At 46.9% G+C, this 19,106-nt stretch overlaps 1 protein-coding gene across 2 annotated transcripts in view; it reads right to left on the minus strand.

The window, feature by feature from the left end:
• Positions 1-516: 516 nt before the first annotated feature.
• The window catches only part of MALL (mal, T cell differentiation protein like), a 31,288-nt gene continuing 12,698 nt past the window's right edge, over positions 517-19,106 (minus strand). The window contains exons 2-4 of one of the 2 annotated variants that reach the window (XM_036924122.2): positions 5,959-6,126; positions 3,920-4,042; positions 517-1,839 (exon numbers count right to left, since the gene is read on the minus strand). In XM_036924122.2, coding sequence (XP_036780017.1) covers positions 1,777-1,839; positions 3,920-4,042; positions 5,959-6,126 — 354 coding nt within the window. In that variant the 3' untranslated portion in view covers positions 517-1,776. The remainder of the gene's footprint in view (positions 1,840-3,919; positions 4,043-5,958; positions 6,127-19,106) is intronic. The other variant, XM_057496988.1, reaches the window with a different exon arrangement.

Consider the following 19,106-nt stretch of genomic DNA (forward strand, 5'->3'; position numbering starts at 1 on the left):
CTAAGCTGCATAGCTTGGCTACTGGAACTCGCATCCAAACTGTCCTGTTGCTGTGGAAACGACTCCACAGGCCCCCAGGCCTGGACACAGGCTCAGCCTCCCAGCACAGCTGCACTAGAAGCAGGGGTAGGCTGGCCCTTAATGCCCTCCATGGCATACTTCCAGTGCAATTGCTGTCAGGACCTACAGAACGGTGGCTGGTCCCACGGGCTTACAACGTGAGAATGACCACCTCCACTTTTTACTGTACAAACCGCTTTTATTTGGATATGGCTACTCAGCAAATACTGACCAGTGATCATCATGGATAGCTGCCAAGAGACAAACGGTGGCTTTTCCAGCTATCAGGGTGCTTAGAAAGTGAGCTGTCAATGAGAGTGAAGCCAGAGTGAAGCCAGAGTTTCTCTTCGGTGGCTCCCTGGACCTCCCTCTCACTCCCCTGCCCACCCCCCCAAACAAGAGCAGAAAAGAGTTGATACAAAACTATAAGCCCTAGAATCGGCTAAGACAAACCCCTTTCATGTAATAATTTATTTCATTTCAAATGGCAGCAGGCACATGAGGTTACGGGGCTGTGCCCCACTCATCTGGGTCAGGGGACCCAGCTCAGAGATGGAGGACAAGGGGCTCAGACCTCTCCCTGGGCAGGTGGAGAAAAGCCAGAGAGCACAGCTTTCTTTTGAAAAACATGTACTCTGAATTCAAGCACCTTGATTTTATATTTCTGTGTGGGCAACATTAGCCTTTACTTTGAGAGTGGCCCCAAGTGTCAATGCCTTGGCCCATCCCAGCCTGTGTGAGCCCAGCCCTGGCCCCACGCAGCTGGCCCCACTCGAGGAGATGCCGGGGAGCAGGTGTACACCAAGGAAAACAGACCCTGGGGTGCCACACGTGGTTTGACAGGAGCCCAGAAGAGAGTCCTTGCATGTGAGGTCTTAACTTGTTTCTTGATGGTCTTTTCTGAGGGACAAGTGGTGTCTAGTCCCCATGGGGTGTGTGTGGTTTTGGAGTCCTTGGTGAACTGCAGCCCTGCAGGCTTCTGGGAGGCCTGACTGGAGAAGCGGATTATACCTTCTCTCCCTGTCCCCCATCTCCAGGTCTTACTGTACAAAAATTTTTTCATATCACTTATCTTCCCCACAAATCTATCCTCAAAGTTGATTTTGCACAGATTTCCCTTGAACCCAGAGGTGGGGAGGAAAGGGAAGGGGGAAGTGGAATGCAGCTCGAGCACACGGCCCTTCCCTGTCAGGTTTCCCTGGGCTGCACTCCGAAGCAGAGGCGAGCCGCACAACAGGACGAGGTCTGTGCACCTTCTGCGGATCTGGTGTAGATAGCACCATTTCAATTTTAAGAAAAGAAGACTGATATTCCTATAAACCTACTCCAGGGAACCTCACACTGAGGCAGGATCCCCAAACGTGCAGGACAATGGTGGTGTGGCTTCTCAACTGTGAGGGCTTTGGGTCTTAGTTTTCTAAGAGAGTGAGGTTCCTTGTCAGATAATTCCAGGAGACACACTTTCCCAGTCAAAAAAACCAAAAGTAAAAACAAAGACCCCAGCGTTTTCATATTCATCACAGTGAATTAACCCATCCAAACAGATATGCCAGAGTGTGATTCCGTCACAGTCTGCAAAGATGGTCTGTTCATCTCATTTGATGTTTCTGGTGATCTTCTGTTTGTCATCCAGATGGTGAATGTTGAAAACTACTTTTGGAGCCAATAACCCATGTCTTAAAAGAGCGTTTCCTGCTCGGCCTGGCTCCCCGCTCTTCAGTGGTAGTAAATGCTGAAGGCATGGAGGATGTAGAGCAGGGTGGTGACGAAGGCGAAGAACTAGAGGGAGACAGGACAGATGCTGCGTCAGTGAAGCCTCAGCGGTCCTGCCCCCATCCCCTGGGGGCCTTCTGCCCCTGCAGCCTGGGAGACACACCCTCTGCCCCAACCACTCCCTCCCTTTGACAATCTCCACCCCCAGGCATCCCCAGGCCACCCTTCCAGAGCCCCACTCTGATTGCGCAGCGTCCATCCTATCTGCAGGCATGTCCCCGCCACCCGCCCCACCTGGCCATAAGTGGACTCACCTCCATCCCTATGCTGGGCTCTCCGCCTCCCACTGTCCTCTTGTCCGAGACCCTCTCCCCCTGTCCACCTCCCACCATTGTCTGTGCTCTGATGACCCCAGACTCACACACTGACCCATAGCACCTCTCTGAGCTCCTGCTCATCAGCTACTTGTGAAAGCCTCAGAGGCCCCGCAAGCTCACAAAGACCCAAACTGAGCCCCTGAGACTTCCTCACAAGCTCTGTGGGCTCCAGGACCCTCATCTCGCCCAGCTGCTCCTGCCAGAAACCAGCCACTCTCCTCCCCCTGCCACTGCGTCCAGAGTCATCCCATTGTACTGCGACCACCTCTTGGTACCCCCCCGTCCACTTGTCCGCCTCAGCCTCATCCCTCGCCAGGATGCTCATGGCCTCGCCTCGTCCTCCTCCGCCGGCCCTTTCCCCCCTCATCTGCCCTAAGAGGAGATGCTCCCACAGTGTGATCAAATCCACGATGACCACCCACTTCTCAGGGCCGCCGAGGGCATCCACCTTCACACACCTGCCAGGCTGACAGCTCCAGCCTCACTTTGCTGTGCTGTCCACCCACACTCTGTTCTCTTCCATTCATTCATTTATTCATTCAACAAATATCTTTTAAGCACCTGCTCTACTTCAAAAATGAAAGTGTTTACAATAGCGAACAAAACATTCAAAAATCCCTATCCTTGTGGAGCTTACATGTTGGAGGCAGAAGCAGAAAACAAGCAAGACAGGCCAGCAGAGTCATGGGCTCCAGGGGGTGAGTCCCAGGGAAGGGGGCTGGAGGAGGGGCACAGACAAGGCCCCCCGAGAGGGTGACAGAGAAGAGTTGGCCAGGGCGCTGCCTCGTGGAGCAAGGGTGTCCGCGTGTTCGGGGGCAGCAAGGAGGCCGGTGTGGCGGGGGTGGGTGCCCACAGGTGAGCCGCAGAGAGGAGGGCCCAGCACTGGTGCTGATGCTATGAGCTTGAGGAAGTTGAAAAACTTGATGAAGTGGGAAAGGAGGCAGACAGGCTGGAAAGGCACCTTGCGGCCCCCCTAGTGGGTCACGGGGTTTACCTGGTGCCCCATTCTTACAAGGGGACAGCACCCCAGGCTGCACCCCTTCCTCCTGCCAACTGACTCCATACTGACACAGGGCTCAACCTTCCCGGTCACAGCGACTGACTCAGGTGGGCTGGACCCAGGTGGTGTTAGAGTGGGTCCTGGGAAGTTTTGGGGTGGCTGCTCTGGAGGAGGGAGCTGTCAGCTGTGGGCGAGCTGCGGCGTGAGTGGGCTGCTCCACAAAGGGAGAAAGAGGCCACTGCGCAGAGGCAGAGGCGAGGCCGAGCTGGCCTAGAGTCTTTGGTCCCAGTGGACCTAAGGTTGGGGGTCCTGCTCTTCCCACGATTCAGCTGGACTACCTCACTCTGGGTGCCCCCAGCCAACTGTTCCCCTGTGGTTTTCTGTCACTGAAACATAAGGATAGCAGGAAGTTCAGCTGCACTGAGGAATTTGGACTCCATTCTACAAACAATGAGAGCCATTGAAGGACCTTCAGTAGGAGAAAGTGATGTGTTCCAGTTTGTGTCCTGGAAGAAAACGTTATTCTGAGGGCGGTGTAGTGGATGCGAGAGAGAGCAAGACTGAGGTGGGAGGGCAGAAGACAAGACATGACACCAGAACTAGGGCTTGGTACACTGCCTCTTGGACACACCTGTTCACAAGTGTGCGTGCATGCACATGCACACACACACACACACACACACATCTCCTGCCCTCCACAGCTCCTTCCGCCTGAGGCTCAGGCTCTCCTGTTCTGTATGAGACAACAGCTGCGTAGTGCAGCACTCACCGAAGCTGCTGTGTTTATGAAATAGTTTTTCAGGTCCTTCATCTCAGAAATGATGGTGGCGTGTGCCTGTAAGACAGCAGCGCTCATGTACAGGATGCCAGTGGTCCCGTGGTACAGGCTGTCCTGGAAAGGCAGAGCAGAGGCCACGGCCACCATCACAGGCACATTCCTCTCTAGGCCCATTTGTGAGCAAAAGACACCGCCTGCTCCCCAGACTGCTTCCTATGGCTTTGGCAGTGCTCCCAATGTGCGCGCACGGGATTAACAGTAACAATAACAGCACCGACACCAGCCAGCAGTTACTGAGGTTGTTAAACGCTGTGCTAAGCCCTTTTCTCATTTGTTCCTTTTTATTTCTCTTATTATTATTCTTCTTTACTATTTGTCATTAGTGCTGTTTTGAGGAAATAGAAGCGCAAGATTAGGGTCAATGAATAAATAGCTGAGTCAGGATTTGAACCCGGATCAGATTAACTCCAAGCCTATGCTCTTAACCATTAGTGTCATGAAGACCTACTATGTGCTGGGCACTTTCCTAATAGCACACACATGTTGTCTCATTTCATTGTCACAGCCAATTTCATAAGGCCACTATCATCCCCAATTTACAGACAGGAAAACTGAGCTTAGCTAACACATGGTAGAGTTGGAAGGGTCAGGCTAATCTGATAACAGATTTCCATTTTTGAACCCCTATGCTAAGTCCTCAGCAGTGTTCTTCAACTCAGCAAGAATGTCATGCGGTCATTAGTAGCAGTTGTCAGTTTTTGAAGGAATGTCCTAACAGGCAAGTCACCATTTTGTAACCTCAAATGAAATATGATGGGGTAAGGCTGTCACACTGAGGGACCACCTGTCACCATATGTGGTGTGACTTGAAGCCACCTAGAAAGTGTTCTTACTGGAAATGTTTAACCCATCTTCAATTCCAGGTTATAGAAAACTATAGGAGCAAGTCCTATCCCACCACAAAGAAGCAAACAGACAAACCCAAAATGTGGGCCCTTCTGCAGGACAGCTGACCAGGCTTCTGCCGTAAGTCACTGACCGGGAGAGCCATTTTTCCATTAAAGGTACCCAAGAACAGAAACTACCAAGTGCTGTACATGGCCTTTGTGAGGCCCCTGATTCAAACAGGCTGGCTGCAAAAAGATATTTCAGATATAACCACGTAAGTTTGCACGTGACTTGGGACTTAGACGATACTGAGGAATTATTATTAACTTGAAGTAAGTGTGATTGTATAAGAAGGTTTGCTTATTTTTTGGAGGCCTGCCAAAGAGCACAGAACGGAATGACATGATGTCTGAGGTTTGCTTTTAAATTCTGCAGGGGAAAAAAAAAGCTAGGTGAAGCGAGTGTGGTAAGTCTTTTTAATGCTGAAATCTGGGTTATGGTTACATGACGGTCCTTAACCCAATCCTCCTACTTTTGTGTATGTTTTAAATTGCTCAGTACAGAAACACTTTAAATGGTTGTCGAGATGATGTGACAGGAAAAAAGTTAATGGTGTGGTACATGAAAGAATCTGTATCCAAAAGTATTGGTTCAGGATGGTTATATACACAATGTGCATAAAATTTGCCTAAAGTACATTTGCATAAAAGAGGAACATGGAAGAATGAACCCCGTGATTGTGATGGGACCTCGAGAATTAGGGAGATTTTTTTCTACTAGCATTTCCCTCAATACTGCTCTTCCAATGATTTTACCAGATAAAAATGTAGAGGGAACTGTGTCAGGGTATGCTTACCTGAGGAGTCTAAGGATGGGTCTATTCCTAGTGAGGAGGGCAAGGGGCAGTGCGGGGTGTGGGGTGGGGAATACAACGAGAGATTGACTATGGCAGAGGAGTGCTTATTCTGGTTTAACAGTAAACACATTAAAATAAAAAGTTTTAGTTTCAGGGGGGCAAGCCCAGGAAAGGCTTCTGGTGCCTGGTTCTTCCTCCCCACCCAGGAAGCCTGTGGTCCTCTCAGCCCCCCAGACATCAGTCTGTGAAGAGCCGGAGGGCCTGGGCTCCACTTGCTGGTTCTTACCAGGACTCTCCAGGACTCGTATCTTTTGTAAAATCCAAACAAGTAAGACAACAGGAACATCAGGGAGATGAGAAACGAGGTGAGCGAGACATACATCACCCATCCTTGCAGCAACGGGTCTGCAACCTGGGTGGCAGCTACGAGGATCCAGACCCAGCACCCAAATAACTGGAAGAGAAAACCATAAAAGAAGGGGCTTCATTTGCTTGTGTAGGACACGTTTTCCTTTGCAGAACATCTCTCTTCTCCTCTGTCTCTGGTTAAAAGCTTCTCAGGCAAAGTTAGGTTGGAATCAAGAGGGAAATGGGGAAGGACGGTCAACCCCTTGAGTCACAGTAATTTTTGATAGAAAATTCAAAGAGTTAACACACAGGTTGCCAATGGAAAGGCCTGGTTACATTTGGCCTGTGGATGTGTCTTCTTGACCCAAGTAGTATTTGCATATACGGTTCTTTTTTTTTTTTTTTAAACGTTTCTGAGTAAGTTGCCAGAATTTCAAACAGAATATTTCAAGACATCTCTTGAGAAGTTCATAGTTCTGGCCACAGTGAACCCTTTTCCTAGGCCAGAGTAGGATGAAATGAGTTGTGACTGTGTCTTTAAAAAGGACCTGGAGTCCTCAGTAGACCACATGTCCCTCTCCTCCAACTGCACGCCATCGTGTGTCACATGTCCTGTTGCCCACTTTCACTGGAGAATAGTACTGGCTTCCTGTACCCACTGACAGTGCCTGCCTGGTCCTGTGGCCATTTGATTTGCAGACCCTGGGTAATAGTGTCTGACACTCCAAGGTCATTACCAGCTGGATGATATGGTTCTAGTTGAATCACCTCTCAACTCTGTCCAGCTGTTTACTACCCCTTGGTGGGAAAACCAAACCTTTTTCCCGTCCTCTTTGAGCTCTGCCTTTGGTTTCGGGCTGGCCTGCATTGCTGCTACCACAGGCCGTCTCAGTTGAACGGCTCCTTTGTAGGAATCTGTCTTGGGTATCTGGCCACCTTTAGAGTCTTCTGTCTTTGGGGTTCTGAAGTTTGTGTAATAGAGGTGTAGGCATATTTTTATTAGTTTTTCTTGGTTTTCATTTTATGTTCAATATCTTATTCAATATCTAATAATTCCATTATCTAGGGTTTGGTAGCCTGGTTCTATAGTTTTTGGCTTCTGCTCAATTTTTTCTTCCTATGTTTAGTGATTTTTTATTGTGAGCACATAACCGTGGGGTAGCTCAGTCCTGGGTGACGCTGTGAGAAACATTTTGGACTAAACAGCTCCATTTAATTCCATCTAGCTTGGCTGTAAGATACACAACTTTCTGACTCTGCTTTTCATAATGTATCCCTGGTTTTCTGGGACCGGCAGCTCTCATATTAAAAGTAAACAATGCATAGATATGTCACCACAACCCTTATGAAGCTTTCATTGCTGTTGTCTGGGAGAGAAAAAGCTCTTTTGAATATATGGTGAATTCTTGGGCTCCTAAGGAAAGAAAGGGAATAGGAGGTGAGAAGCTACAACAGACGAGGAAATTGGCCATAGACATACTCATAGGCTCTGTCTGTGCGCCGGGCAATAATCATAATCCCAGGAGCCTGGCCACCTCTTAGAGCACCCTCTCTGGGAGAACATTTCCCCTGTCCTTAGTGATTGATCTCTAAGTGACTTTTGGAGGTCTTAGGCTGGATCTGGCACTGTCTGTGAGTGAGCTGGGGTTGGCTTGTTCTCAGAGAGTTATTGAGGGATGGGAGCCACTGTCCCCCCTGAACTGGGCTCTTGCATTTTATCTCCATGGCAGGGGCTGGTGATATTGCAGGGAGGTGCCAGGGCTCAGCTTTAGAGCAACTGCTAAGTGCCCTCCCCAGAAAGCCATGGGAACTACATAAAAATGCTGCCGTATTGTCCATACCCAAAGCTCAGAAATGGCATTCAGGGTTTAGTGACTGCATCAGAATTTGTAAAACTTTCGACTCATTTTAGATCTCTGAGGGCAGAGACCAGTCTGTGAAATTCACTGCTGCACTCCTGGTGCCCAGCATAGGCCCAGGAACAAAGTAAATGGGGAGGGAAGAGGGTCAAAGAACATTCTTTAGAATAAGTCCATGATAACATCATCACCACCTCACAGTCACCAGGTGCATTCCATCTATAAAAAGCATTCCCTCAGCCAGCCTCATTAAGTCTGCACAGGGATTCTAACTCCCTTAGGCTTTCTACAACCAGAACGCTGTCATTTGATACCTGCCACTGCTCCCTGCCAGTGCACTTCTGCCAGGCCCTGGGGCAGTAAGGGCTCCTTGGCCCCATATGCCTGTCAGTGCCTGCAAAGAGGTCCCTGCCCGGCTCCTGCCATCGGAGGCTGCCCTGTGAGGCCCTGCCATGGGCACATGACTTACATGTCTGCGCTCAGTCCTCACCACAGCCTGTGAGGTGCTGCTGTACTGGAGGGGACTAAGGCCTGAGGTCACATAGGCCATGGGGTAGGACACCTGTGGTTTCTTCTCACAATCAGATTTCACACCCTGAGGGCAGGGGCCTCTGACCATTTGGGCATCTATTCAAATTGCACGGAACTCCTCTCAAACAGCTTTAGTGTTGCGTAATCAGTGATACTTGGATTTACTTTTTATTTCCACACACACTCTCTACCTTCTGAACAGTAGAAGGGACCAGGGCCAAGGACAAGCTCAGGTGGATTTAAACCAGTAGAGTTTGTTATCTCGTTTCTGTCTCAAGCGGTCTAGGTTGGACTCTTTAGAGGTAAGGCATCTTGGGGTATTTGTCTTTTCTTTTTAAGTTATATTGAGCTTTCCAAATTTTCTTGGCATCTAAAGTACTTCCTTATTTTAATCCTCATTTAGTATTTCCCAAAAAGAGGAGATAGTTTTAATTGTTTAGGGCTGGCCTTCAAAGTGGAAGAATATTTTATTATAGGAAGATGTTTCAAACAAGTGTGTTTCAAGTATAATTTTGGCAAGTCTGTTCTGATGAACAAATGCAGATTATTTATCTATATATTTTCCAAAGGCTAAACTGAAACTTGTAAACATCTTTGAAGGCGAGTTGGAGCTTAACAGTAAGTTTGGTTTCTTATTCTTCTCTAGAACATGGAGAACAGCTCTCACACCTTAAACGGCTGGCTAAAGAACTAGAATACGAGAACTGGGGTAACAGCATCTGGAGCGCAGCCCAGGAGAAAGGCTGACCCCAAGTCTGGGGCAGGCAAGGCAGGCCTGGACATCTTACCTCACCAGATGGTGAGAGGACGGTTCCAAAGCCTCCTGGGGTTAGGGCAGAAGGATTCAAAGACTCCTGATAATCAAAGATGGGACATTTGAGCTTCACAGAAGGATTATAGCTACAAAAGATTGGAATGCATCAACTAAGCCAAAATCCATGAGTGGTAAATGACACTTTAAAAAGCCCCTCCCTTTGGAGGATGCCTATTATTTTGGAAAGCAACTGTGCCCACCACTATACCTGATGCTTTTTGTCTTGAAAACTGCTTAAAAAGGAAGAGAATAAATGAAAACTGTGGTGTAGGGATAAGGAGCTTCTAAAATACGGGATACCTAAGTCTTGGCCTTGGAGCAGCGCTCCTTGCCGGGCACTTTGAGAGAGCCCCAGGGTCTGGGGCCTGCCCTGAGATTTGGATGGGCTGGCCAGACAGGCCCGTTGTTACAGTTCCCCAGACGGCGCAGCCAGGACTGAGAACCCTGCAAGGAGCTGAGGAGCCATTTTCTGTGGCATGTGGGTCATTCCTCCCAGGTTCCAACACCAGCACCACCCCCTGGCCAGGTGAGTTGACTCCTCTGCCCCTCCCTGTTCCTCTCCCTTCCCCGGAGGAGGTGGGATCACCCTGCTCATCTGGCTCTTGTGAGTAGATGAGCCTCTCTGGCTATTGGTGAGGGCTGGGTGACCATTGCTGGCCATGTCAGCCTTCATCACATGGAATGGCACAGAAGACAGGAGGGAATGTCCCTTGAGGAAGACCCAGAGGAGGGAATGTCCAAGGCCAGTCTTCTGAGGGATGGGAAGTCCACTTCTGGGAGAGCCGGGAGGCCAAGTCAGCTGGGTGAGTAAGATTACAGTGAGGGGGCAGAGACCCTTCTGAGGAGTTAATGAAAGCTTTAGCCACCTAGAAAAATGTACCTATGTACACCCACAATTTTCTATAAATCTGGGGACTAGCAGGTACTCAAAATCACTTGCAGCCCCCAGATGGAAGCCCATTGCCATTTCCAGGTTAAATTACAGTGCCACTCACTCTTCTATTATTTAGATAATATTGATTAAAACATTAACTGCACATACTGTGCAACACAGTAACTTCACTTTTTGGAATTTGTTATACAAATAATGAACATTAACAAAATGATGAATGTACAAAGTTATTCATTGCAGTTTTACTGGTTACAGAAAAGATAAGGCACATCTTAAATGGTCGTCCAGGGGGACCAGTTAAGGCAATTATTTATGTTTGCAGTGGAGCACTCATCAGCCTTCAAAAAGATGGAACAGCTCTTTGTACACCGAAATGGGACAACTCCAAGAGCTGTCTGATGCGTTCCTGGGGTGCTGTGGCTTATGTAGAGGAAGAAGAAAATACATCTGTGTGTTTGTGTAAATGTGCATTTGTTCATAGATGCACAGAGTATTTCTTAAATGAGACCCAGTAAGCCATTCAGCACCCTGGCCTCTAGGAGAACTGCTTAGCTCAAAGACAGGGTTTCAAATGTTTAAAGTAATAAAAATACCCAACCTTTACATTTAGAAAGGAAGAAGAAAGACTGTGCTGGATGATGAGGCTTCAAGAGCCCAAAGACTTTAGAATGGGAGACTCAGAAGAGAACTGCCTCTCCTTTTGGGAGGATGGATCTGCCCACCTGGATAGAGCTGCTGGGGGCTGAGAGGCCTCCAGTGGGCAGAAGCAGGTGAAGGGCAGGTGAGAGGCCAGTGAGGGGCTGGTGAGGGGCAGGTGAAGGGCTGGTGAGGTGCAGGGGAGAGGCAGGTGAGTGGGGGGGGGAGGGGCTGGTGAGGGGGAGGGAGGGGCAGGTGATGGGGAGGGGAGGGGAAGGGGAGGGGCTGGAGAGGGGGAGGGGAGGGGCTGGTGAGGGGGGGAGGGGCTGGTGAGGAGGAGAGGAAGGGCAGGGGAGGGGCTGGTGAGGGGGAGGGGAGGGGCAGGGGAGGGGTTGGTGAGGGACAGGGGAGGGGCTGGTGAGGAGCAGGGGAGGGACTGGGGAGGGGTTGGTGAGGGGCAGGGGAGGGACTGGGGAGGGGCAGGGGGCAGGGGAGGGGCTGGTGAGGGGCAGGGGAGGGGTAAGTGAGGGGCAAGGGGGGCAGGGGAGTGGTAAGTGAGGGGCAGGGGAGGGGTAGGGGAGGGGCTGATGAGGGCAGGGGAGGGGCTGGGCTGCCACAGCGGAGTGAACCTCACCCACTGGGACATCCTAGTGATGACCCCACAGGCAAGGGAAGGAGGAACCAGACATGCGGCCCAGAGCCGCCTGGCCTGAACTGCTGGCAGAGGCTGGGAGGTGTGGGCTGGGCAGGGCCGACCAGGGGTTGAGACCCAGGGAGGAGCACTACGAGCGACACCCCGGGGCAGGTTTTTCTGCGTAACTGGGTGGTATTCAGCGTGGCAGTTATCATCAGCATCAACACTGAGTTCCTCTTCTTACCACTTGTCTTAATTTCCGCGAAGCATCACCTCTCCCTCCCCTCCCTGTCCTCAGGTGAATGCAGGCTGTACCACAAAGCCTCAGAAACTTTTGGGCTGAGAGGAAGGACCCAAATAAGACAGCGAGGCAGGAGGTCAGCATGCAGAGCGAACTGGGAAGCCCCCGGCCCCAGGCGGCTGGGACAGGCGCCGTGGAGGACACGTTCTAGCACTGCTGCGGTAGGACCCGGGGCTCCCTGAAGACTCCCTCTGACCCTGTGATGTTTCAAGGTGAAGAATGCTGTTGAACTCATGTTCAGGTATCCATGGCCCAGGCTGTCTGAGCCCAGGTTCTCTTGGCCATTGTATACCCCCTTTTTAAAAATTGTGGGGGGCGAAGCCAACATGGCGGCGTGAGTAGGACAGTGGGAATCTCCTCCCAAAAACATATATATTTTTGAAAATACAACAAATACAACTAATTCTAAAAGAGAGACCAGAAGACGCAGGACAACAGCCAGACTACAACTACACCAGCGAGAACCCAGCGCCTGGTGAAAGGGGTGAGATACAAGCCCCGGCCCGGCGGGACCCGAGCGCCCCTCCCCCCAGCTCCCGGCGGGGGAAGAGTGGGCAGAGCGGGAGGGAGACGGAGCCCTGGACTGCTGAACACCCAGCCCCAGCCATCCGGGCCAGAGTGCAGACACAGTACGTGCCCAGGGGGCCCTGGATACTGGGGGAACAGGGAGTAAGACCTCTGAGCGGGTGCCGAAGCTGATGCCCCTGTGACAAAGAAAAGCGGAGGCTTTTTGAAAGTCTTAAAGGGACAGGGATTTAACAGCTGGATGGAAACAGCATAGGTCACAGCCCAGTGGCAGGAAATTACAGGGAAAACTGGGCGCACTAACCCCCTGGGCAACAGCTCTGAGACCCCTCACGGAGGTAAACAGCCAAACAGCGCCCCCCTCCCCCCGTCCATTACCCCTCCAGACGCTGCGAAAGCAGAGAATCAGCCTAAGGCAAACCCCGCCCACAGAAAGGGAGATCCATCCATATCGGCCAGGCAAGACACAAAGACCCAGCCTACTCGCAATTACCCAACATAAGCCACTAGAGGTCGCAGTTGTCCCAGTAAAGAAAGGCCAGTAGCAAGTGAAAAGTTTGGCCCTCCCAGCCGACAGTCAATAGCACCTGTCAACATGAAAAGGGAAAAAAATATGATCCAGACAAGACTAACCCAGACAGCTTCAGCATCTGCTACATCTTCCCCTGAGAAGGAACCTGGGAAGATAGATTTAACCAGTCTGCCTGAAAAAGAATTCAAAACAAAAGTCATAACCATGCTGATGGACTTGCAGAGAAATATGCAAGAACTAAGGAAGGAGAATACAGAAATAAAACAACCTCTGGAAGGACTTCAAAACAGAATGGACGAGATGCAAGAGACCATTAATGGACTAGAAAACAGAGAACAGGAACACAGAGAAGCTGATGCAGAGAGAGATAAAAGGATCTCCAGGAATGAAAGAATTTTAAGAGAGCTGAGTGACCAATCAAAAAGGAATAATATACTCATCATCAGAATAGCAGAAGGAGAAGAGACAGAAAAAGGGATAGAAAATGTCTTTGAAGAAATAATTGCCGAAAACTTCCCCAAACTAGGGGAAGAAATGGCCTCTCAGACCACAGAGGTACACAGAACTCCCATGACAAGGGATCCAAGGAGGGCAACACCAAGACACATAATAATTAAAATGGCAAAGATCAAAGACAAGGAAAAAATATTAAAGGCAGCCAGAGAGAAAAAAAAAAGGTCACCTACAAAGGAAAACCCATCAGGCTATCATCAGACTTCTCAACAGAAACCCTACAGGCCGGAAGAGAATGGCATGATATACTTAATGCAATGAAACAGAAGGGCCTCGAACCAAGACTACTGCATCCAGCACGAATATCATTTAAATATGAAGGAGGGATTAAACAATTCCCAGACAAACAAAAATTGAGGGAATTTGCCTCCCACAAACCACCTCTACAGGGCATCCTACAGGGACTGCTCTAGATGGGAGCACTCCTAAAAAGAGCACAGAACAAAACACCCAACATATGAAGAAGGGAGGAGGAGGAATAAGAAGGGAGGGAAATAAAGAATCATCAGACCGTGTTTATAATAGCTCAACAAGCGAGTTAAGTTAGACAGTAAGACAGTAAAGAAGCTAACCCTGAACCTTTGGTAACCACAAACTTAAAGCCTGCAATGGCAATAAATTCATACCTTTCAATAATCACCTTAAATGTAAATGGACTGAATGCACCAATCAAAAGACACAGAGTAATAGAATGGATAAAACAGCAAGATCCATCCATATGCTGCTTACAAGAGACTCATCTCAAACCCAAAGACATGCACAGACTTAAAGTCAAGGGACGGAAAAAGATATTTCATGCAAACAACAAAGAGAAGAAAGCAGGTGTTGCAATTCTGGTATCAGACAAAACAGACTTCAAAATAAAGAAAGTAAAAAAATACAAAGAAGGACATTACATAATGATAAAGGGCTCAGTCCATCAAGAGGATATAACCATTATAAATATATATGCACCCAATACAGGAGCACCAACATATGTGAAACAAATACTAACAGAACTAAAGGAGGAAATAGAATGCAATGCATTCATTCTACGAGACTTCAACACACCACTCACCACAAAGGACAGATCCACCAGACAGAAAATAAGTAAGGACACAGAGGCACTGAACAACACAATAGAGCAGATGGACCTAATAGACATCTATAGAACTCTACATCCAAAAGCAACAGGATACACATTCTTCTCAAGTGCACATGGAACATTCTCCAGAATAGACCACATACTAGGCCACAAAAAGAGCCTCAGTAAACTCCAAAAGATTGAAATCCTACCAACCAACTTTTCAGACCACAAAGGCATTAAACTAGAAATAAACTGTACAAAGAAAGCAAAGAGGCTCACAAACACATGGAGGCTAAACAACATGCTCCTAAATAATCAATGGATCAATGACCAAATCAAAATAGAGATCCAGCAATATATGGAAACAAATGACAACAACAACACTAAGCCCCAACTTCTGTGGGACACAGCAAAAGCAGTCTTAAGAGGAAAGTATATAGCAATCCAAGCATATTTAAAAAAGGAAGAACAAGCCCAAATGAATGGTCTAATGTCACAATTATCGAAATTGGAAAAAGAAGAACAAATGAGACCTAAGGTCAGCAGAAGGAGGGACATAATAAAGATCAGAGAAGAAATAAATAAAATTGAGAAGAGTAAAACAATAGCAAAAATCAATGAAACCAAGAGCTGGTTCTTCGAGAAAATAAACAAAATAGATAAGCCTCTAGCCAGACTTATTAAGAGGAAAAGAGAGTCAACACAAATCAATAGTATCAGAAACGAGAAAGGAAAAATCACGACGGACCCCGCAGAAATACAAAGACTTATTAGAGAGTACTATGAAAATCTATATGCTAACAAGCTGGGAAACCTAGGAGAAATGGACAACTTCCTAGAAAAATACAACCTTCCAAGACTGACCCAGAAAGAAACAGAAAATCTAAACAGACCAATTACCGGCAACAAAATTGAAGCGGTAATAAAAAAAACTACCAAAGAACGAAACCCCCGGGCCAGATGGATTTACCTCGGAATTTTATCAGACATACAGGGAAGACATAATACCCATTCTCCTTAAAGTTTTCAAAAAATAGAAGAGGAGGGGATACTCCCAAACTCATTCTATGAAGCTAACATCACCCTAATACCAAAACCAGGCAAAGACCCCACCAAAAAAGAAAACTACAGACCAATATCCCTGATGAACGTAGATGCAAAAATACTCAACAAAATATTAGCAAACCGAATTCAAAAATACATCAAAAGGATCGTACACCATGACCAAGTGGGATTCATCCCAGGGATGCAAGGATGGCACAACATTCGAAAGTCCATCAACATCATCCACCACATCAACAAAAAGAAAGACAAAAACCACATGATCATCTCCATAGATGCTGAAAAAGCATTTGACAAAGTTCAACATCCATTCATGATAAAAACTCTCAGCAAAATGGGAATAGAGGGCAAGTACCTCAACATAATAAAGGCCATCTATGAAAAACCCACAGCCAACATTATATTGAACAGTGAGAAGCTGAAAGCTTTTCCTCTGAGATCGGGAACTAGACAGGGATGCCCACTCTCCCCACTGTTATCTAACATAGTACTGGAGGTCCTAGCCACGGCAATCAGACAAAACAAAGAAATACAAGGAATCCAGATTGGTAAAGAAGAAGTTAAACTGTCACTATTTGCAGATGACATGATACTGTACATAAAAAACCCTAAAGACTCCAACCGAAAACTACTAGAACTGATATCAGAATACAGCAAAGTTGCAGGATACAAAATCAACACACAGAAATCTGTGGCTTTCCTATACACTAACAATGAACCAACAGAAAGAGAAATCAGGAAAACAACTCCATTCACAATTGCATCAAAAAGAATAAAATACCTAGGAATAAACCTAACCAAAGAAGTGAAAGACTTACACTCTGAAAACTACAAGTCACTCTTAAGATAAATTAAAGGGGACACTAACAGATGGAAACGCATCCCATGCTCGTGGCTAGGAAGAATTAATATCGTCAAAATGGCCATCCTGCCCAAAGCAATATACAGATTTGATGCAATCCCTATGAAACTACCAGCAACATTCTTCAATGAACTGTAACAAATAATTCAAAAATTCATACGGAACCACCAAAGACCCCGAATAGCCAAAGCAATCCTGAGAAAGAAGAATAAAGTAGGGGGGATCTCACTCCCCAACTTCAAGCTCTATTATAAAGCCATAGTAATCAAGACAATTTGGTACTGGCACAAGAACAGAGCCACAGACCAATGGAACAGACTAGACAATCCAGACATTAACCCAGACATATATGGTCAATTAATATTTGACAAAGGAGCCATGGACATACAATGGCGAAATGACAATCTCTTCAACAGATGGTGCTGGTAAAACTGGACAGCTACATGTAGGAGAATGAAACTGGACCATTGTCTAACCCCATATACAAAAGTAAACTCAAAATGGATCAAAGACCTGAATGTAAGTCACAAAACCATTAAACTCTTGGAAGAAAACATAGGCAAAAACCTCTTAGACATAAACATGAGTGACCTCTTCTTGAACATATCTCCCCGGGCAAGGAAAACAACAGCAAAAATGAGTAAGTGGGACTATATTAAGCTGAAAAGCTTCTGTACAGCAAAAGACACCATCAATAGAACAGAAAGGAACCCTACAGTATGGGAGAATATATTTGAAAATGACACATCCGATAAAGGCTTGACGTCCAGAATATATAAAGAGCTCACACGCCTCAACAAACAAAAATCAAATAACCCAATTAAAAAATGGGCAGAGGAACTGAACAGACAGTTCTCCAAAAAAGAAATACAGATGGCCAACAGACACATGAAAAGATGCTCCACATCACTAATCATCAGAGAAATGCAAATTAAAACTACAATGAGGTATCACCTCACACCAGTAAGGATGGCTGCCATCCAAAAGACAAAGAACAACAAATGTTGGCGAGGCTGTGGAGAAAGGGGAACCCTCCTACACTGCTGGTGGGAATGTAAATTAGTTCAACCATTGTGGAAAGCAGTATGGAGGTACATTAAAATGCTCAAAACAAACATACCATTTGACCCAGGAATTGCACTCCTAGGAATTTACCCTAAGAATGCAGCAATCAAGTATGAGAAAGACCAATGCACCCCTATGTTTATCGCAGCACTATTTACAATAGCCAAGAATTGGAAGCAACCTAAATGTCCATCGATAGATGAATGGATAAAGAAGATGTGGTACATATACACAATGGAATACTACTCAGCCATAAGAAAAGGGCAAATCCTACCATTTGCAGCAACATGGATGGAGCTGGAGGGTATTATGCTCAGTGAAACAAGCCAAGCGGAGAAAGAGAAATACCAAATGATCCCACTCATCTGTGGAGTATAAGAACAAAGGAAAAACTGAAGGAACAAAACAGCAGCAGAAACACAGAACTCAAGAATGGACTAACAGGTACCAAAGGGAAAGGGACTGGGGAGGATGGGTGGGTAGGGAGGGATAAGGGGGGGGAAAAAAAGGGGGGTATTAAGATTAGCATCCATAGTGGGGTAGGAGAAAGGGGAGGGCTGTACAACACAGAGAAGACAAGTAGTGATTCTGCAACATTTTGCTACGCTGATGGACAGTTACTGTAAAGGGGTTTATAGGGGGGACCTGATATAGGGGTGAGCCTAGTAAACAAAGTATTCGTTATGTAAGTGTAGATTAATGTTAAAAAAAAAAAAGAGCAGTTCCTGTGTGGTGACCTCCAATGAGCTCTACACAAAGATATAAAGGGCAAAGGGTCTGTTTGTGTTTATACAGAGGATCAAAGCCTAATTGGGCTACCCTGAAAATGAACTAAGATACGATATGAAAAAGAACTTTCAACATCAGCACTCTCGGGAGGACTCATGCCAGAAGATGATCATCAAAAAAACCCCAACAAAGATCCACGCACTGCTACAGCTGTAGATGCACTCATCCCACCAATTCCTGGACTTGCCATGGGAATGAAGAAGGAGATATCTAAGCTGGCCTGTGCATGCAGTAAAACAACAAATTTGACTGGATCTATACGGTTGGAACTCAACCAAGAATTAGAAGAAGTGCAAATTGTAGCGCTCCAAAATCTTACAACTACAGACTATTTACTGTTAAAAGAACATATGGGATGTGAACAGTCCCCAGGAATGGGTTGTTTTAATTTATCTGAATTCTCTCAGACTGTTCAAGTTCAGTTGGACATTATCCACCATATCATAGATAAGTTTTCACAAATGCCTAAGGTGCCTAACTGGTTTTCTTGGTTTCACTGGAGATGGCTGGTAATTACAGGTATGCTTTGGTTACGTAACTGTACTCCTATTATGTTAATGTGTGTGCGCAATTTACTTAGTAGTTTAAAAACTATACACGCTGAAGTTACTCTACAAGAGGATATGTCAAAGAAATAATTAATCTCCCCATGTTTTCTTCCGCCTGCTACTTCTATAGCTTTTCTTCTTCCTTCCTAATTACAACCCTTAAATAGAATTCGTGCCATATATCGAATTTACCGAGTATCATAATTCTTCCAAGGGGTAAAGACACCTCAAGACAAATGCTGGGCATAGAAGCCACAGGGCATAAATATGCAAAGAAATAAAAAGCTAACCATTTCAAACAATAAGGCTTCTCTCTCACTTACCAACTTTACATTTCCCTGTATGGCCCCGTAAGATGACTGGTTAGCCAGAGACGGGTAAGATTCCTCAAGGGAGGAACAACCTAAGACAGGCACAGTCGCAGGGGGGCCATCAGGTGAGAAATTGGGGATCAACA

This window comes from Manis pentadactyla, chromosome 2 (assembly GCF_030020395.1).
Source record: "Manis pentadactyla isolate mManPen7 chromosome 2, mManPen7.hap1, whole genome shotgun sequence".
Classification (NCBI taxonomy): domain Eukaryota; kingdom Metazoa; phylum Chordata; class Mammalia; order Pholidota; family Manidae; genus Manis; species Manis pentadactyla.